The sequence below is a fragment of the Triplophysa rosa genome, linkage group LG17 (assembly GCF_024868665.1).
Source record: "Triplophysa rosa linkage group LG17, Trosa_1v2, whole genome shotgun sequence".
Classification (NCBI taxonomy): Eukaryota; Metazoa; Chordata; class Actinopteri; order Cypriniformes; family Nemacheilidae; genus Triplophysa; species Triplophysa rosa.
This window is the reverse complement of record NC_079906.1, coordinates 12,784,704-12,807,163: the sequence shown is the minus strand read 5'-3', so window position 1 is coordinate 12,807,163 and position 22,460 is coordinate 12,784,704. Positions and strand designations below refer to the sequence as shown.

Here is a 22,460-nt window from a genome sequence, read left to right as displayed (position 1 = left end):
TTTCTTAAACCAACCATGGGGGTCCTTGGCCAGAAAAGATGCCTGGTTTGTCCAGTACAGACAGAGATGTGTGATTTTACATTTAAGATACATTCAGCGAATAATAAATTACAGTGAGTGCAGATTTCCTTCGGCATATATACAGAAATGTTGTTTAAAAGAATACGTTTTTAAAATGATACTGGATATAAAAAATTATAAAAACAAGAGTTGCAGATAATGTTAAAAATATATATGAATAAAATAATATATGAAAAATATATGAATGTGTAAAAATAATTACAATAAAATTTAATGTATAAAAATAATGTGTATGTGAAGGAATTCTGGGAGGGGTTTGATGTTGATATGACCAACACCTCACAGACAGAACAGACGGCGCGCACGAAAGTTTCACATTTTTAATTTTCCATCTGCGTCCAACACGCTCTCAAAGACAGTCACAGCTAACACATACCAGACAGAAAATCCTGAACTGAATTCACTCTTAAACTCGTAAACAGGAGTTAAAGGATTGTGAATCAGATTTTTTTTGTCAGACAGTCTGAAATGGCCTGTCTCCCAAGTTATTACAGAACACAAAGAAAGAGCTTTAGCCATGTGACCTCGCACACATAAACAGCCAAACTCATATACCGGTGCAAATAACCAGAGAGAACCGATGCATCAGTAGCAACACAACAGCTACACACAGCAGCAGCTCATAACACTATATCTTTGTGCGAGTGTGATGCTATATACTGTACTGTAAAAAGGTTTTGCAATCTAAAAATGTGCTTCGTGTGATAATGTAAGAGGGGAAAGGTTGAGATGAAACGCTCCGGTCTGTGGAAGGGTTTGAGTAATGCGGGCGGACATGAATCATGCATTTTAACTGACTCTATATCAGAGCATCAAATAAAAACATGGGGATACAGAACTTCAAAACTCACTCTGTCTGTTATATCTCAACAAATCTCAACTGATGATATTTACCCTTTGATTGAAATGTAATTGAAATTCACAGTGAATCATCAAAACATTCTAATTGATTTACATTTAGTAACTATAATGACAAATAAAGGAGCATTAAAGGAGCAATGTGGAGATTTTAGCAGCATCTAGCGGTGAGGTTGCGAATTGCAACCAACGGCTCACTCCACCCCTCCCTTTCGAAGCACTACGGTGGCTGACACGGACAAACATGTAGTCACGTTTCCGCTTCTTTGCGGAAGGAGATAACATATTTAAAAAACACGCTCTGTAGAGCAATTTGTCCGTTTAGGGCTACTGTAGAAACAACATGATGACAGAACTTTCCTTTTTGGGTAAACTATCACTAAGTGTGGGAAGTTGTTCTTGCATATTAAAATATATTACAAAACAAGTTCTGTTTGATGTGCGAGAGAGATTAAAGCACTGATGCATAACATCAGCTTTTAACATGTCAAAAGTGTTTGAATGCACACGAACAGCCTCAATAGCGTCTGGTTTTATTGTTGATGTTAACACTCAGGGAGAGAGACAGCACAAGAGAGAATAAGCACAAGGTGGCAGATTGGGGATAAAACAAGGGCAGAGGTGACAGAAATCATAAAAACCAAACGCTCTGGTTCTGTCACACGACAGCACCGTCGGTCAGCAGGGCGTGTGAGCCAATGTGACCATCACACACACTCAAGCACATGACCTATCTCTTGTCATAGTGTCGATGTCACCGGTCCTACCTTGTGTCTTGTTTAAGATAGGTAAGTTTAGGACATGTCAAAGAGACTCATGTTAGGGCACAAGGGCACACATTCTCTCAGAGGGCAAGTCTGTCTGTCCCTAGGTTTCATCTCATGACAAACTCATCGGTCTCTGTTCACACCTCAGTCTCAATCGTTCCATCTTTTTCTTCCTATGCCCTTCACTACAGTAGCTCACCACAACCTCTCTCTCTCTCTCTCTCTCTCTCTCCGGGGATATTAGTTTTATTGAGAGGATGAGCCTCATAAAGAATGACCTACAGTAACTGCAAACTTCCCGGCTAAATTCCCTGCGCACGTGTGCACATGTGTGCGTGAAACAAACACTTCACTCTCATTTAGCTCATTGTCCCTAAAGCTTTTGCTGCTGGTAGAGAAGAAGAGTTTGGAGTTATTTGTTTTTCCTCCGGTGGTTTAGTGTGTGTATGTGTTCAGTCACCTTGCACTGACCTGTTAAGCAGTAGTGTGTAATTAACTGATTAGCTATTTCCGACCTCTCGTCCGCTCGGATTGGCTCACGCTTAAAATTCACACAGTGCTTATCCAATCAAAATGAATAATGGCTGTGTAGACAAGACCTTGGACAACAGAGATTTCATATAACATTCTGATGACAAATACGCCTGTACATCAGGTGAAATACGGATACACACAGTCACAGGGTTGTTGCTTATAGGTTGAAGGTGGAAATGATTTTAGGGGTCCCATTGCAATTCTAGTAGGACTGACAACTAATAAATGTATTTCAAATAAAAAATGAGTCTATAAAGTTTAAAATGAGGACCTGTTAGACCAACTACTTACGACACGCCACAAAAAAAAACACTGCTTACCACATCACTGCAAAAACTGGATGGAAAATGATTTGTTTATAAATAACAATTACTACCATACCATAACGTTTTCTTCAATACATTTGCTTAAAAACAACAATTAATTACACTATGCGGCATCAGTAGCTTGTCTACAAATTCGTCAAACTCAGGATAAAACGCAATGTGCAAAACATGTCAGAATTAACAAACAAAACATCACTGAACCGTGTATTTGAATTTTTTAACAGCTGTGTGAACACATCAATGTAATCTAGCTAATGTAGACCTGGATGAAAAAAGTTGAAGAATGATCAGATGAAGAATGCTTGTAACCAAACAGTTCTTAGCCACCATTGACTACCATAGTAAGAAAAGGTATAACGGATACACTCAAAAAATATATTTTTAAAGGTTGTTTGTTTGACTTAATCAATATAGTTTGACATAACATTTGTTATGACTTGTTATGAGACTTGTTAGTGTTTACTGTTCTGTAATGTTAAAATTCATTACATTTTCTGTTGGTGATTTTTTTGGGGGGGGTTACCAGTGGTGAAGAGTAAAGGTTTTACTTAGGTTGGGGATGAGCACATTTATGTCATGTTTGCATGTCTCAGGGAGTAAATACTCTGCAAATGCAGTAAACCCTCTAGCACCATACATTACATGTGGTAAAATAAAGATGTTTATTTAAAAAATAATGTCACACTGAAAACACACTAAATCTTTGTTAGTGAGCACTTCTCCTTTGCCGAGACAATCCATCCACCTCACAGGTGTGGTATATCAAGATGCTGATTAGACAGCATGATTATTGCACAGGTGTGCCTTAGGCTGGCCACAATAAAAGGCCACCTTAAAATGTGATTTGTGAACAATATTTGCGAGAAATAGGCATTTTGTGTACATAGAAAAAGTCTTAGATCTTTGAGTTCAGCTCATGAAAAATGGAGGCAAAAACAAAAGTGTTGCGTTTATAATTTTGTTCAATGTAATTGGCTTAACACAAATGAATTACATTCATCTGAAATTAAATAAAATAAATTGATGAATTTAAGATTTACTTGTCTGTACAATTCACCCAGTTTAAGTTCAGACAAACCAATTCAATTGTGTGGAAATGGGTGTCATAATAAAATAAAAATAATCCAACAACTTATTTTTTGGAGTGTAGTCAGTGGTGCCCAAGAACCTTTGCTTTCTTACATTCTTCAAAATATCTTCTTTTGTGCTCAACAGAACAAATAAACTGTTTGGTTACAAGCATTCTTCCAAATATCTTTCTCTGTGTTCATCAGAACAAGGAAATTTATACAGATTTGGAACAACTGAGCTAATGCATTAACACATGGTTACAAATACAACCTTATTGTAAAGTGTTATCAGTTTATTTACCAGTAAACTCAGCAGAACATTCTATTGTGCTTCAAACCTTCGGCAAAGGCCTCTACATGACCCGAGACTTCAGTGTTCTGCGATCTGTCAGCCATTCTTCTCATAAACAGACATCACAGAGATCTCACAGAGATTCTCTGGACTACTTTTAAGATGATCTAAGCATCCACTTACTGCTGAGCTGAGGTCATTACCTCTACACACACACATGTCTGGTTTATTATCTCCGTGGGGACAGTCCATAGTCGTAATGTCTTTTATACTGTACAAACTGTATATTCTATCCCCTACCCCAAACTCTATTCCTAAACCTAAAGATCATAGAAAACTTTTTGCATTTTTAGATTTAAAAAAAATATTGTTCTGTACAATTTATAAGCTTTTTTTCCCTTGGGGACCTCAATTTTGGTCCCCACAGTGACACGAGTCCCCATGAGTTGGTGTGCATTCAGGTTTAGGTCCCCACCGGGATATATAAACATGAACACACTTGCATGCCCTCTTACACACCATCTTTGTCTGAAAGTCTTATTTAAGTCGATTTTTGTGACAGAACAAAAGCTTTTTCCAATCTGTTAAAAACTTATTTTATGGTAATATCATCCCAAATCTGACTTCATGCAATCCACATCGGTGGGCTTTTAATGAGCCCGCTCATTAAAATGATCAAGACTGTAGGTTATGATGAACATAAAGCCATAACAACAAGCTTCAGGCCGAAGGAACTTTGACCTCGACTTACCGATGTGACTGCGGTGAGAGGAGGCGTCCGACAGGTGACCCCAGAGAGACAGAAGGGTCAAAAACACCAGCAAGAGCCACGCGCACACCCTCTGTACCGCCCGCTCCTGCATGCTGAAACACACACAAATGCACACCAGGACATGAGCCACACACTGATCAGAAAGCCTATTACAAGAATGTATGTTTCTAGAGTGAATCTAATTCTCCAGCTTTATCTAAATGTCATCGTTCTCTCCCTGAATGTTTTCTGATACACGGAAGTGGAAGAAAATCATTAAGCACTTTCTGTCGGATCTCAGAGCAGATCGTATCCTTAGTGTCAATCTAGATGAAGCCTAGTTGAGTGTTCCCCTTCCTTTTTTATTTATCTTATTCCTTTCATCTTCCTAAGCTCTCCTTTCATCTTTAGGAATGGAGAAATGCAAAAAGATTTACGAATTTCATTTGGCGAGAAAAGAAAAGCAAGACAGTGCACCCAAAATTGAAATATTGTTGCTGTTCTTCCGAAACCTCGGATGTCCAAGTTTTTCAGGAAATGGAACACTTTTTAAATGATTAAATACTGCGTTGTCAAAGTTGACAAGCAGTTTTTAATAGTCTTTATTGGTTAGATATTTGCAAAACGCAGTAACAAACATAAAGGGTGACTAATAATAATGATTTATGAAAAATCACAAAATATGGAGGACAGCAGTGACAACATCATGATGTTGACGGCCAACAAAATTACCGTAAAGTTATTGGTAAATGCTGAAAGGAACATACAAACCTATTGTGTGGCTCCATAAGATTTACAACAGAGTGCACAAGTCACGTGGACCAGTTTTATGGTTTTTTTAGTGGCCTTCAGTGGATGTAATAACTATAAACTGTTGTTGTGTGGCAAGAGCTATGTAACAATTGTTCAAAGTGTTCAGCTTTTGTGTTTTTAACAGCATACCCCATTGAAGCTAAGGCTAAGCATAATATTTTTTTTTTTAGAATTTTCAATTTTATCTAAACAGTCTGTTTTCTTCATAGGAGGGAGTTGATTTCATGTGTAACTATATGATGCAAGAGATTTGTTTTTATTTATTTCATATTATTTGGCCAATCAATATCAGCACACTGTTTATCCCAGATAAAATTCTTCTTTTCGTCAGCTTTTGTAATGGATGTGGAAGAATTAATTGTGGGTGTGAGGAGCTCTTCTGATTACTATCAATGTGTTTAATAATGGATCTGCCTCTTTATATTCACAGAGCTTCTAAACCTGCAAAACACACACATACACTGTCTGAAACTTCAGCCATAAAGAGTGTTGTTTAGCAGCTTGAGATAGAGATAAAGAGTGTGTGTACAAGAGAAAGGGAGATAAACAAAAAAAGGTGATTTGGCGGTTTAGAAGGGAAATTGTTTTCTAAGCTCAGGGAAGTCACTGTGGGAATGTGTCAAATTATGCAGATTTAGTGTACTAATTATCTTTCAACCGGCAGAGCTCACTAGAAAGCTTTTCTGCTTAAAGCTGAGGGGTGGATGAGAAAGCCAATGCATGTGCTGAGCCAACGCCTGGAAACCAGTGCAGGTGTACACATCTGAACACACAAACATGCTGTTCTATTTTACACAATCTAACATCATATCCAAAAGACAAAGGTTTTACATTCTCTGCAGTCATTTATACTAACAGAATTATAAGATAAAAACAGGTTTTCCAAACACTTTTAGACTCTACAGAGGAAAGTATTCTTACAGTACATCAAAACATTTTGATATTTTGAAGAATGTTGGTAACCAATTATCATCATTGACTTCTAATGTACAGACACAAAACCAATGCAAGTCAATGGGTCCCGTGACAATGACAAGAGGGAAAGTAAATAATGACAGAATTTTCATTTTTTGGGTGAACTATCACTTTAAATTCATAGTCAAATCTATTTCCACAAAATATCCATTCAATAAACAGTCATCATCCTTTATTTTGTCCTTTCTAAATGTGTTGAAAATGTTTAATGACTGTTTGGTCTAAACTCTCTATTATGATGGCTAAACTTTGTGTCCATTCATTTTTTTGAAAGCAAAGATAGAGGGACAATATTTCAGAAATAGCGGCACAGTATTTTAGGGATAGAGAGGCAGTATTTCAGTGGTACATATGCAAAATTTCTGATTTGTTTATGGTCAGTGAAAAAGAATTGGACTTTTAAAGGTTGTACTGTGCACTAGAGAGTTTTTTCAGAGATAAAAGGACAGTTATAAAGTGTTTTATGTTTCTATTGTGAGATCTAGAGTTTTATTTCATAGGTTCAGTAAGAGGTTGACCATTTAACGTCATAATAGCTACTTGAAGAATGAGTGAAGAGTGTTTAGTGTAACCTTATAAAGCCTATGTTCACAATGAGAGTTTATTTTAACCCAGATAGTGTTACACAGTGCAGCACCAGCATCTTAAACATTTAGAGAGAGAGAGGAGTCTCTGTTCCATTCATTTAATTAGTCCCACTGGAATCTTTGCAGAGGGTGACATCATCACACACAGACATTTCTGTTTCTTTTTCTCCCCAAGTACAGTGCATGTCCAGATCAAACCTCTCTCTCTCATTCAATATTATAAACCATGCACTAATGGCTCTCTCCTTATTCAGCCATCCAAAACTGAATCAACCACACCACACCAAGGAGCTCACATCATTTCATGCAACATTTTCAAAGTTCAAAAGGCAGACGTCTAGGTGACACAAAAAATAAAAACATAAACACACGCTCATGCATCTCCATACAGGAGACCTCATTAATGACCGAGAGACCAAAAAGCATCAAAGAAAATTCACCCATAACCTAAAGGCCCTTTCATCTTCTCTTCCTATTTCTATCCAGACAGGTTTTCCAGTGTTGTAACAAATGCTGCAGGCTGGTATGCGAGCTGCTTTGTGCTCTATAAAATTAATGTGTTTGTAGTTCTACTGTTCTCTCTCTCTCTCTCTCTCTCTCTCTCTCTCTCTCTCTCTCTCTCTCTTTCTCTCTACCCTTAAGGAACAATCTGCATATCTGCACACAAAGCTGTATAAGAAAGTCATAATGTATTAATGCATCAACTCTAGCTTGAGCATTTTTATCTTTAAAATCAACAAACAATGCTCTGATCTTGGGGACATATTGTATTGTAATCAATATTGACATGTCAGGTCATCCGGGTAAATTATCAGCTTTAATATGACCTGTCCTGCATGGTTAGATATCTTGGCTTAAAGGGACAGTTCACCCAAAAATGAGTTGGTCTTGGTCACCATTAACTACCATAGTAGAAAAAATATATTTTTAAATTTCTTTGTTTTGCTGAACACAAAAGAAGACATTTTAAAGAATGGGAAAAAGCAAAAAGTTCTGGGGCACTTTTGACTACCATTGTCATTTCTCCTACTATGGTAGTCAATTGTGGCCAAGAACTGTTTGGTTATAAGCATTCTTCCAAATATCTTTCTCTGTGTTCATTAGAACAAAGAAATTCATACGGATTTGGAACAACTCAAGGGTTAGTAAATGAAGATAGAATTTTCATTTTTGGGTGAACTGTTCTTTTAACAATAAGGATTTTTAATTCAATATGTTTAAAGAGAACAAAACACCCAAAATGAAGTGACAATGCAGTACTACCATAATAATAAATGTAAACTGGCCCCAGACTCTCGCACAGAATATGGACTCAACTAGAAGATATCATGTCTTAGAATAAACACGAAAAGATCTGTTGGGTTTTCGTTACAGAGGAAGGGTGAGCTTTTAAGAGACTCTTGGGTTTTTATCTCTGTGTGCGTGTGCGAAACCTGTATAACCCCAAGACTAAAAGCTATGTCTCGGCAGTAGATGATAAGATCAGTTAGTGTGTATCGGTTTACTTAAAAGTCCACAAATCATGTCCAACACACTGGCTGATTTCAAACTAAATTGAACCAACTTAGAAAGACAGCGGGAGCAAGAGAGAGTGAGGGTGGGTGATATATTTTCACACAGAGATATTTTTATCTCTTATCTCTTCTGATAGGTGTTTGTGACCAGTGTAGGCCGACAGGACTGGCATACAGAGCGCTGGTGAAAATAATGACCATGAGTTGGCATCCATTTTCTATCATGTGGCAGATTCTATCACGTTACGGGAATCTGTGGAAAGTCTGAGTTAGAAAGGTTGACTCGGAACTCCGAACAGGTGGTCAAACCTGGCCGGCAATAAATGTGACCGTTTACATCAGCCCGTTTAATCCCACCCACAAGCACCTGATCTCAATCACACACTGGCACCAGAAATGACATCCAATTAAAAATGAGAAAAGTGCTGCCAGGCCACTGTAGCACCAGACCGGAGGGCAGAAGCAAAGAGAGAAGCTTTTGGAGAACAGAATGCAAGACATCCTAATGAAGTCACGCTTCAAGAGATACTCATTATGACTCAGAAATGCGAATCATTATACTTTGAACAAACACTGAAGCTTGTTGCAGAAAAAATGACGGTACGAACACGCAACAATTACAACAGGAATCCAGCCGGATGAGGAGAGTTATGCGGGTCCAGACAGTGGAAAAATATTGTGTGTCAAAAACTCAAGTCTACTGTACAAATGCTAAAAGTGAACAAATACACAAGATTAACGGTTTCAGCACACATGAGGATGATTTAATGTGTATAAATCTGTGAGCTGACTCAATATATAAAGACATGGTCTATATTGGACTACTTGGACATGTAGGAGCTTCTCTCCAGCCAAGCACATGAAGAATTTAGTTAACTTGAATACAGTATGACACTCTCTTCTTACAACATTGGTAATGAAAGATCAATTCCTGCAAATTACAGATAATGCAAAGAAAAGCCATTGTCTGTCCAATCCAAAACCTACTTTTTTTTGCCATAAATCTTTAGTCACCATTTATGTTTGTCACTGGGTTTTGCAAATATCTAACCAATAAAACATATTAAAAAGTGCTAGTCAACTTTGACAACACAGTATTTAATCATTTTAAAAATACAGTGTTTTTCCATTTCCTGAAAAACAGAGAATTTGGACATCCGAGGTTTCGGAAGGACGGAGACAATATGCTGGTAAAAGGCCATTGCTGGGTTAGAAACTTATAGAGCTTCCGCTTGATTTAGTCAATGTGTATTTATGTCTATCAGTAGCAGCACCATTAGAAGCAACAGAACTGTGTTGATATGCGTGCGCTCATGTGTGGGTACTTCTGTGTATAATGAGGCCTTACAAAACCCACCCACATTGACATGTGACATCCACAACTCTGCCCACTCATCCTGTGCAATAAGATACTTCTTTATTTGTCTTGCCATGACCATGCAAGAGTTTGCAATTATCATAACTCATCTAGCAAAACACCAGAGAGGCCACCAGCTCAACCACGTACAATAAGATACAGTACAAGTACGATTCCACCTTACTCTGTACTCTTATACCTTACTCTATGCGGTTTCCAAACTAAACGCAGTATAAAGAAAACAGCGTTTTAACTCAAAAGTCACTGTGCAAGTGTGCATGTGTGTGTGTTTATGAGCGAGCGAGCATCTTCACTGATGCGGCGCAGCTTTGCGCTGATGTTCTGAGACCCACTGTGAGTTTTACACAAATGAAGACTGTGCCGGATAAAAAAGGTATAAAACAAGATCAAAGCGAAGCAGCACAGTGCATCTGCGGCTTTATATTCATCTTTCAGGATTTACAGTGAGAGAAAAGTCCCTCCAACACTTTGAGCCGAAGCAGCTCGAGCAGGATTGGCTCTGGGACACGCTCGGGAATTTAAGAAATATCTGAAATGCAAATAGCGCGACGTGGAAGTCTTTGAAAAACAATCAGCGTGAAGAGGATGAGGTTGGGGGAGACCACCGATATCAGGTTTACTCAGAAACCCCTTAGCCTACCACAAAACAGGCTCTAATCCACTTTAAATCCACTGTTCGAACCGAGTCCCGTGGATATTCAAATAGGATTGACCGAGTGCTACTTTGAACTCAGTCTGTGGCTTGGCACAGGTCGAAATACCTAGAGGAATTCTCCATCAATAATGATGAATCTATTTAGGACTATCTTACTTATCATTTGCTCCTGTTTCTGGTTGTCTTGCTTCATTTGGTAGCCACTTAGAGAAGCTTCAGATTAAATATGCACTAAAGCTTTATGACTTAAAGTAAAAAACTTCAATCAAAAACTGAAAATGCACCTCCGCCCTCTAGTGGCTGTCCTTTTTTGATGACATCAGTTAGACGGACATTCACAACATCCGTTATAGTTTTTCTCGATTGCTAACACACAATTCATGAAACAATTCACCATTTTCTGACAACTATAAACACATTCTCAGAACAATACACCAACTTGTACAATCCCCACACACAAACAGCCTCAATTTGCAAAGGTTTAACCATGTTCTCATTCAGTCGCTTTGGATAAAAGCATCTGCTAAATGCCAGGTGCAGTTGTGTACCGTATTGTGTTGCATGACCAGTTTATATTTTTCTTTGGTTTTTGAACTTCTCTTGTCTTGCAAGATCATCTTCATCTACTTTACAGTAGTTTAATGTTTTATTTTATTTTTTCCTAAAGCTCATTCTTGTACTTTGCTCTATGTGCACTCTTTTATGTTGTATATTCTAATAAACACTAATCTGTCAAATTATTCTTAAGTCCCACAAAGAGATTTTAATAACAGTGTTTTGAATTTATCTCACCAGTGTCTATGACTATGTTGCAGTGTGGGTGATTTTGAGGGCTTGTGTGTCATATCTGGGGGAAAAGTTTGGTTTTTCAGCAAGTTTGAATGGTTTTGAGAAGATAGCTTCATTTTGACCTGAAAATAGGATGTTTGGGGAATTGGGTGAGATTTTATGTATTTGTGTTTACTGTTTAGAGAATACGAGGCATAATTTCAAGAAATGTTTTCAAGCAATCGAGAAAAACTGTAAGCACCAGTGTGTGTTTAACCAATTGGTTCATGGGTGTGTTCATTTGAAAGCATTTGCTTTGAAATTGCAAGGAAATGATTGCATTTTTTTACTCTTTTATGTTGTATATTTTAATAAACACGCTGTCAAATTATTCTTTAATCCCACTAAGAGATTTTAGTAACAGTGTTTTGAATCGATCTCACCAGTGTCTCAGACTACAGTATGTTGTAGTGTGGGTGTTTTTGAGGGCTTGTGTGTCATATCTGGGGGAAAAGTTTGGTTTTTCAGCAAGGTTGAATGGTTTTGTGAAGAGAGCTTAATTTTGACCTGAAAATAGGATGTTTGGGGAATTGGGTGAGATGTTATGGATTTGTGTTTACTGTTTTGAGAATACGAGGCATAATTTCAAGAATCTGTTTAAGCAATCGAGAAAAACTGTAACTCCTCACACAAGCCATACCCACAGTTTTTCCTTATTCGATATTCTGTTTCACTCTGAAATACATCAGAAAACTGCAATGATCGCCACATCCGGTTCCTGGGGGCTTTAATATCACCAAAGACACATGAGCCTCAGAAACTCTGCTGTGCTGCTTAACTGAAGCAAGTAAACTTAAAGGTCTCCTCAGACGAGCACTTTCAACAAGTTGGTATGATTTATTAGGGTCTTCATGAAATGTCTGGAACATATTTTGCTTAAAAACACTCAATGGCCGTGTAAACAAAACCCTTCTTACCTCGTCAAAAACAGCTATACTTACAGCAACCCGTTTTGGTGCATGTCTCTTTAAATGATAATGAGTTACATCGAACCCCACCCCCCTTCTGTCCGGCGTGTCAACACAACACGCGTGTAGTGGCAATGGCTTAGCTAAATGATATTTCCTGAATTCCTTTGCGGTTAGTTTCGTCTTAAACGTCTCAAATCATTCGTCCGGACCTAAAATCCACGGAATCCACCGAAGATCTCAGCGGAATTACATGGATTTTAGCGCTTGTCATTGACAAGTTATAACGTTACACACACAACGTGAGAGCTAGTTTGCTGTGACAGATTTTTCAGCCTAAACACGAATTATTTGAGATGCTTAAAACGAAACTAACCGCAGTGTTCGACCCTGTTCATTAGCAAAACAAACAGCTTGCCGCAGCTAATCATATTAACGCACATAATGTATTAACATTCATACAGCTAAACTCCAAGTGTCCATCTGCACATATATACAGTAAGTTTAACACTGGCTTTGAATGTTCTATTTAGCCTGTGACTGACTTAGCTCCCTTCGCTACCATATGCTAACGGATCTCAATTCATCTTGAGGAACAACTTTGAAACTTATCCTGCTTGTACTGTCCCAGGTTGAAAAAGCACTCCGGTTTGAAGTGATTCGTGCAAACAAGCAGGTTTTTACTTATGGTTTCTGATGGATTTCCACTAAAAATAAAATAAATCCACTCCTGTCTCTTCCGAGGTTAGGACTCTGTGCAGCGACTACATTGCATGTTGTCCATGAACTTTAGCCATGGCGTCACGTACACCGCTGTCGCTTGTGAAAACAACAATGGCGGAGCGCGGTGGGTGGAACTGTGTAGATTAAGGGGCGGTAACATTATAATAAAATCCACTTTGGATGTCACAATCGGAGCGGGGACCGATTATAGCACTTAAACAGAAAAAGTGGGGTTTTCATCTGATGTCTCCTTTAAAAGCTGCAGTTCAAGAACAAAACCTAAAATTGAGGTTTTTAAGAACCAAAAAGCAACAACGCAGAACTCTGGGTAGTTTTAAAAGTTAATGAGAGGCTGTGTGGTCTAGGTGCATGCGGCCTGAATCATTTATTACGGAGCAGCTCAGTGTCTGTTTCTGGAGAGGAAAAAAATACTGCATGCAGTTATAAATTATTGAGAATAGAAAGGAGCATCCCAAAGGAAGACCATTCCAACTTTCGCAGAGAAGAGGGGAGACGAGAAGAGACGAGATGAGAAGTAACTAGAAGAGACAAGACGTGACTAGAGATGAGACGAGACTAAAAGAGAGCAGAGATGATGTGTCAATCTAATGAAAGAATACAAGTTATTGGACAGAATTACAGTAATAACTTTTCTAAATATTGCTTGTAATTAATAAACCGAATGAGAATTAATTGCACATCGTTAGGCCCTTTTTTATCTTTTCTCATAATAAGAGGCAGTACATCAATAATCTGACACCTGTTAATACTTGAAAGACTATTCAGTGTGTGTTATCTCTCTCTCCAACCCACAGACTACAACGCTCCTCAGGAGGATTTCATGAGCTGTTTCCCTTGACAAGCACAAGTTCAGAAGTCTGTGCTTTTGTTTCCTGCTAATAAGCTCTGCATCAGCACTAAAACACTCAGATGCAGCTAAAAGTGCAACGTAAGGCCATGAAACGGAATGAGTTCTTACTTCTCTCACACAGTAAAGAGATGCAGTATAGAAAAATCCACCTTCTGGTTTTCATACATTTTGACCAATTCATTTCCAAGAATTATCCAGTTGTTTGGGATAACTAGATATGGTTAGATAAAAGAGAAATAGATTTAAAGAGATTCACCCAAAGTATTTACCTTCATGTCATTGAAAACCTGTTTACAGGGGTTAAAGCAAAAATAATCCTGAGCCTGAACTTTCTTTTTGCAGGGTTGCGAGGGTAGACACATACGCAGGGTCATTTGTCAAACAAAAAAGAACATTATTTAAACATTTTTCCCTTGAAACTAACTAGTAACATGCCTTTTTTGAGCTTCTCAGACAGACGTTTCTTAAACTTTGATGGTATGTGTTTGGATCACAGAATGACTCGAAAGAAGTGGGGGCATAATTATAACCCACAAAGCCATAATTATGGTATATAAAAACATAGCTTAACATACCAAATTCAACCAAATTCATCATAATAAAAATCCTACTTAACCTAAACAAATAAGACTCACATTTTTTGGCCTATCGAGGGTGGCATTTTGAGAGCAAAATAAAGTGACCAGATCTATGATGAATTCTGTACTCTACTAAACAATTTTGTGCTCCAGTAGTAATTTAATTATTAGTTTCATAGGTATTCATGGTGATGATATGGCACAAGTCACATCCACAAAACATAGTAATGAGATCACAGTTGGTCAAAGCAGGTTAGCATAAATGAGCCCTCAAAAAAGCAAAAGTGATGACCTTTTTTATAATGATTAGTGGAGGCAGATTTATTTTCCATTTTTAAACTCCTATTGGCAAATTTTGCACTACAAACTGTGAAATGAAAACTATATAAATTCCTATTAAAGATACAAAGGTTACGGAGTCAGCAGTGAGTGCTTCTCTTTTCATTTGTTTGAGTGATATCAACCACATAGAATAGCAGGAATATTAGGCTGCTGTCACTAATGTATTAACATCCGTTTTCTTTCTCACCTTTTACGCTCACTTCAGACAAAAACGACCATGTTTATGACTTAACTCTGTAAGATAGGTGCAATAAGCTGTGAAAAAGTTTGAAAACGATTTAGGCGCTTTAGAAATCGATCCTTGATATCTCTATCGCAGGTAGCGCGTGCGCATGAGCGCGTGTGTGTGACGCACAGAAGCGGAGGTCTGATTAGATGATTTGCCGAAAAAACACAAAGTTATCTATCTTTATGTCACAGTCTCCAATTTGTGCATGTCATATTTGTCATAATGGACTTAAAATCTGCCCCCCGCTTAGGCTTTATAAACTTACTCTCGATTTTGCCAAATGTTCGCTTGTTAAACGCAGAGGTGGGTAGAGTAGCCAAAATCTTTACTCAAGTAAAAGTACAAGTAACTAGAGAAATTGTTACTCAAGTAAAAGTAAAAGTCACTATTTTAAAATTTACTTGAGTAAAAGTAAAAAAGTATGCAATGAAAAAACTACTCAAGTAGCTAGTTACTTAGTTACTTTGTATCTGATTATATAGGCCTACTACATAAAATTAATATTAACGCCAATATTTTAATATTACTAATATTAGAAATTGTTACTCAAGTAAAAGTAAAAGTCACTATTTTAAAATTTACTTGAGTAAAAGTAAATAAGTATGCAATGAAAAAACTACTCAAGTAGCTAGTTACTTAGTTACTTTGTATCTGATTATATAGGCCTACTACATAAAATTTATATTAACGCCAATATTTTAATATTACATTTTAATCAATATTTTTAATTATCATAAGCAGATATCTTTGCAATATACTAGAGAGACTAAAGAATAGACAAACACAGAAGAGACAAGCATTTCTGTAAATTTCATCTAGTCCTGATGTCAATGTAGTTATTTAGAATAATAGACCATGTCAAACTAAAGCATGAACTAAACTCAGAGCATTTCCTAAGATGATCTAGAACATCTGCAGTGCTCTCTTAAATGAAATACACATTTTTGAACAAAGCTCATGTTTTCTCGTGTTGTGTCACGTGTGTTGTGAAACGCTCTTACTTGTAAACAAACAGTAAACAGTGAACCACACGCCCATCAACAAGTTTTCTTCCTTCTGTTCTTCAAATGTATATTTCTGCAAGCCCACGTCTCTGTGTCTGACAGGTAACGCGCATGTTGCTGTGTCTGACGAACAGGTCGCGCGGGTGCGCGCATATGTCGGGCATTTATCATTGCTGGCAAACAATATGACACATTTGCAGTTTTGATTGTATAGATATAGATTAATATCCACTTCATCCAACGCTCTTTGTGTTCTGCGTGTTCTTAAGTTTCGCGCTACGAGGAGTGAGTAATCCTGCTTCAGATGATTCATATCGTGCTGCGAACTGAACAAATCATTTGAACTGATTCATTAGCCTATTCAAATGGTTTTGCCCATTGTTCAATTAATGCTTTCAAAAGAATCGACTCAAAAGAATCGATCACTCGGGAATGCGTAAAAAGAGACGACAACCTTGAAATAAACAACGCGTTTTAAAAAGCATATTTTAAAATGAAGGAACGTCACGCAATGTAAGTTATGTAACGAAGTAAAAGTACAGATTTTCTATTAGAAATTTACTCAAGTAAGAGTAAAAGTACACACTTTTAATTTTACTTAAAAAGTACATATTTTACAAAATGTTACTCATATAAATGTAACGAAGTAAATGTAGCGCGTTACTACCCACCTCTGGTTAAACGTACTCTCCAAGGTGACGTCTCCACTCCGGCAACCAAGACCCGCCCCATTTTAATTTTGATTGGCTAGTAATGTTTTTTGGTTGAGAGTGATAGCCGTGTTCCTCTCATACCATTGGTAGGCGAACTTATGAACTCGAACTGATATCAATAAGCTTTTTAAATGTAATATTTTTAAATGTAAATCTTTTTTTCCGCAGTCAAACGCCGGAAAACTTTAAGCCCTGTGTATATGAATCTTTTATCTGTGGAATTCAAAAGAAGGTATTTTGAGAAATGTTTTGATGGTTTCGTGTCCACTCAATGGAAGTCAATGGGCCTCAATGTTGCTGGGGAACCGACATTCTTCAAAATATCTTCTTTTATGTTCTGCAGAAGAAAGAAAGTCATACAGATTTGCAATGACATGAGGGTGAGTAAATGATGAAATAATTTTCATTTTTGCGTGAACCATCCCTTTAAGTTGTTTTATTTGTGTTCAGACATCTTCAGATTTCAAATGAGATCAGAATGAGCCCTCAGAAATAAAGTGTAACTACCGTGCATGCAATAAATATGAATATCCAATATAAAAATACTCCATGACATTTCTTGCAATAAAATTCCCTATTGTTTCTAGGTTTCCTAAAGTATAACCTACTCAACCTTTCCACACAACCATGTGCATTCAGTACATTATGTGCAGTTCCTAAACATAAATAAACATTAATAAAGGAACAAGGGAAGTTTATATTCTGACCCGAAATCATCTCAGTCGGCAGAGATGAGTAAATTAGCACAAAGCCTCTGTGATATTAAAATGATGAATATCCACACATACACACACAATACACTAAAGATGAAGTGCCAGATTAAAAAGCAATCTTGTTGGAATTCATCAGAATCGTACATGAAAGCACATATATTTATAACATATGGTTTGGTGTGAGTCTGTATGTGCTATTTCATAAGAACCAGCAGGTCATGACATCTGGGTGAGGAGCTGCTAAATGCAGAGTTAACTTGTCTGAAGGGACTTTGAGGTTTGTGACTGGCTGGCATGTTTTGGAATGAATCTCTAATGAGCTATAGAAATGAAGTGGACTCATTTTTCACTGTTTGGAAAGTAGGAAACAATACAGCTCTGTTTCAATACCTAATGAGCTGATTCACTGTCTGCCTAGTCAGTTACCTTTTGAGATAGCATGCTAACCAAAATAGAACTCCAACTATTTATGCGAGGCAGGCTTTTCTTCACTGACTGGCTTTTCTTCATATTTCTTCACCAAACACCATGACTAGATGCCCAAAATGATATAAAGGAACAGTTCGCCCAAAAAATTAAGCTAGCCTATATTTTACTCAAGCGTTCCCATGTGTATACCTTCTTTTAGAATCGGAGTTATATCGAAAAATAATATCCTGGCTACTTCCCAGCTTGGTATTGGCAATGGATAGAGACTCCGTTTTTGAAGCTCCAAAAAGCGCATATGTGACTCTTGGCCACAAAACCAGTCATAAGGGTCAATTTTTCGAAATTGAGATTTATACACCATATGAAAGCTGAATACGAGCTTTCCTTCTATGTATTGTTTGTCAGAATAGGCAAATATTTGGCCGAGATACAACTATTTGAAAATCTGGAATCTGAGTGTGCAAAAAATCTAAATATTGACAAAGTCACCTTTAAAGTTATCCATCAGAGGCCGTTGCCAAGAAGAAACAGGTTTGTTTTAACGCTCTCTATTGGCTTACCACTGTTATGATGTTGAGAGTAGATGAACGTGAAATCAGAAATTCTAAGCTTTACATAGATGCCAAACTTGAGTGTGTTATTCCCAAAGAGTGGGCAGCAGTTCGTCGCGATTTTGCTGCATCCACTCACAAAAATACAGTTTTAATATATTTAGGGTATAGGAAATATCTTCATGGAACATGATCTTTACTTAATATGTTTTTTGGCATAAAAGAAAAATCTATAATTTTGACCAATGCAATGTTTTCTTGGTTATTGCTACAAATATACCCATGATACTTATGACTGGTTTTGTGGTCCAGGGTCACATGTATCCATCATAAAAGTAATACATACAACCCCAAGATGAGATTCATTTAGCAAAAACAGTGATAATCTTGTTTACATTCAAACGTGATTAAATTACCTCCAAATATTTTGCTTACAAATGTATCATTTCACGTCATGATACATGTATTAACCCCTGGACATGTAACCGTGGATTACTTTTATGACGGATATATGCGCTTTTTTTTAGAGAGGGTCACTGGGTCTCTATTCACTTGCGTTAAAAAACAGGAACAGCAGGATTTGGATTATTATTACTGCAAATGTGTTAACATCTACAACTAGGACGGCATGAGCGTGATTAAATTATAGCAAAAATGTCATTCTAGGGTAAATTGTTCCTTTAGGAGTAAAATTGTCACCCATTACCTAAACTTCTATGTCCAAATATGCAGGCGACCATTTTTATTTCAAATGGAAATGTCTTCTGACAATGAAATTTGTTTTCATTTACTGCAGTCAAAAATGTGGCCAAAACACATTTGAAACACTGGAAGGGGTGGCACTCTACAAGCATTTGCTGTTATCCTATTGTTCCTTTATGAACTGCTGATGACTGAATATTCAGCTCACATTCAGACTTTATCGAATCAATAAATATGTGCTCTGCATGTGCTCAGCAGTCAATGAGGAAATTCTAATGACATCTACAGAGGAAAAGCGTGCAAAAGGTCAGAGCGAACACATGAGAATACTCACAACACACATGCAACCGTACACCTCATATTAATACACTCATCACGTTATTAAACAAAACATAAATAAGCTCGTCCCTTTCACCTGCATTATTGATGACATCATAGCCCGATCCGAACTCCCTGCCTCTTTTCACACTCCGTACCTCAGCGTTACCCAAGTCAGCGTGCAAAGAACAGAAGTGAGAAAAGCCAAAACCTCAGCAACCTCTCACCTCAGCGAGCAGAGTTATATTAAACCTGCTTTTAAGACTGCTCAGACTCAATAAACTCTCCGCTCTCCACACGGACCGCATATCACTCCCTAGCTTTTAATTAGCATGCTGCGTGAACCAGGTGTGACTCTACCACTCTCTTTATTCTGCCTTTCTCTCTCTCTCTCTCTTCCTCTTTCTCCATGGGCGTCTGCTATGAACCCCTGACACCGGGGTTTGCGTAATTACCTGTGTTACGGCCCGGTCCGTCTGCCCTCCTGCCTGGATCAGACTGCAGAGTGCTTATGCGATTACTCAGCCCACTCCGCAGAACCCGGCCAAACGCTGCTGGATTTTATTAGCGGCTGGATGCTTTGTGAGATGGTGCACTCAATATCGTCGCTGTAATATTTAATGAAAAAGTGAGTATGAGACAAAATCTCCTTTAATGCTAATTTTACAGGCGTGGCTGTTTTAAAAGCTGAAAGACTCGCACAACAACACACACGCATATCCAGGGTAGGTCTTAAACAATTCCTGTCACACTTCTACAAGATACACACTCTACCACACACACACTTAATCATATGGGAGTAAGTTAATAAGGGAGGGAAACTAAGATCAAGAAAGATGTGGCGCTCTGGTTCCAGACTCCAGAGTCTCATTAGAACAGAGGAGAGTCACCGCAACATCAGAAACATTTCACAACCCTCCAAAATAATTCGGGCTATGTAATTATTGTGACTTTTGTGCAACCCCTGCAGCTGCCAGTTTGAATAACAGGAATTGGCATTAGATTGTCATAGAGGGTATAAGGCTGAATTAATTTCGGCATGTTTTGTCTGTGTCTGAACCGGATCATTTATTCATGCCGATCTTTAGACTGAAATAAAGGCTGGAATGTTTAATCTTTTATTCTCTGCTGGACTGTGAGTGTCTTTTTTTGCATCTTGATTTAACTATGTACAAGGCCATATGTGACCATGGACCATAAAACCAGTCATTAGGGTAAATTCAAAATTGGGATTTACTGTATACTAAAATATCTAAAATAATGAATAAATAAGCTTTCCATTGATGTTAGGGATAGGGTGGTTTGTTAGGATACGGCAATATTTGGCCGAGATACAACTATTTAAAAATATGGAATCTGAGGGTGCAAAAAGATCGAAATATTGAGAAAATCGCCTTTAAACTTGTTCATCAGAGTCACTGTAGCTGGCCGTTGCTAAGAAGAAACAGGGTTGTTTTAACGCTCTCTATTGGCTTACCGCTATAATAACTTTGTTAGGGGTGTTTACGGCCATTTTTGTTCGCGATTTTGCTGCATCCACTCACAAAAATATATTTTGATATTTATGTTAGGAAATTTACAAAATATCTTAACTGAACATGATCTTTACTTAATATCCTAATGATTTTTGGCATAAAAGAAAATTCTATAATTTCAACCCATACAATGTATTGATACCTGTATAAATATTACCATGTTGACTGGTTTTGTGGTCCAGGGTCACATATATCTACGCTCTATATAAGTACAGTCGACTTAAAGGGGTGGTGCAATGGTGTGTCATGCATTCTGACTTCTTTACAATGTTAAACGTGCTGTCTTCTCATGCTTAACATGGTCAACTTGTCAACAAACAAGTAGGCCGTATTACGTAGTATTTCTGTGCTCGATACACTTCCCCAGCCATCGTACAGGTTTCGGAAAGTTTTTTTCGAACATATAAAACTGTTTCGTAACAATTTTTCTTAGTTCCTTATTGGACAATTCTCCCGGAAAAGCACGCGGCACGCCCACGCGGCAGCAAGGAGAGCAGGAGAAGGAGCATGCACAGACGTCACTTTCACTTGTGTGCAGGAGAGAGAGAGAGAGCATACGTTCGCGAAGTTCAGGTGTTTGTTTGTTCACTGCATTTGGGTGACGAATGTTATATAAACCGTGGATATAACGCTGGATTTGGAGATCGCTTGAAACTGATATATGGAGCCGTCCCAGCGCTAAAAGATGCCAGACATGAACCGCATGCGGTGAGTGAAACGGATGTCTGTGTTTTGTTGAGTGTTTTGCATGTGCTTTAGTTCAGCCTACCCCTCCCCCCCGCACGCGCCGTATGCTTTCGGAAATAATCGTACAGCCGTATCTATCTTTTATAAATGTGATCAAACTAAATACTCTTCGATGATACGAAGTATGTAATACTGCTCTATAGGTACTCAAGATTAATATGAGATTGGCAGAAACCGCGCGTGTTAGGGCCTCTTTAAGGCCATATGTAGGTAGACACCGGATTAAAATGGAACTGGTATTACAGCTTGCACGCTTCTGGGAACGCTGTCCACCATGCTGGAACATGTCTGCAGCGATTTGATCCATTAAGACACAAGAGCATCAGTGATGTCACATGGTGATGTTGGGTGATGGGGTCTGGAGCTCATTTGACATTACAATTCATCCCACGGTGTAAAGTGAGGTTCAGGGGCTTTGCGCGGGCACTCGAGTTCTTCTACACTAGACTTAGACAACTCTTTATGGACCTCAGTTTGGCATTGTTATGTTGGAGCAGAAACAGGCCCTCCCTAAACTATTGGAATCACACTATACCTCTGAATGTCACTGTATGCTGCAGTATTACAAATTGTTTATTTTTTTGGAAATTAAAAGGCTGAGCCAACTACAATATTTCTGGCAAAATACTAACGTATTAGCAAAAAAAAAGAGAAATGCCAACTTCAAA

At 37.9% G+C, this 22,460-nt stretch overlaps 1 protein-coding gene across 3 annotated transcripts in view; it reads right to left on the bottom strand.

The window, feature by feature from the left end:
* tafa3b (TAFA chemokine like family member 3b) overlaps window positions 1-22,460 on the bottom strand; it is an 84,009-nt gene that overhangs the window by 31,835 nt on the left and 29,714 nt on the right. Inside the window, exons 2-3 of one of the 3 annotated variants that reach the window (XM_057356341.1) lie at window positions 19,966-20,118; window positions 4,680-4,792 (exon numbers count right to left, since the gene is read on the bottom strand). In XM_057356341.1, coding sequence (XP_057212324.1) covers window positions 4,680-4,791 — 112 coding nt within the window. In that variant the 5' untranslated portion in view covers window position 4,792; window positions 19,966-20,118. Of the gene's footprint in view, window positions 1-4,679; window positions 4,793-16,081; window positions 16,665-19,965; window positions 20,119-22,460 lie in introns of those variants that run through there. The other 2 variants (XM_057356342.1, XM_057356340.1) reach the window with 2 other exon arrangements.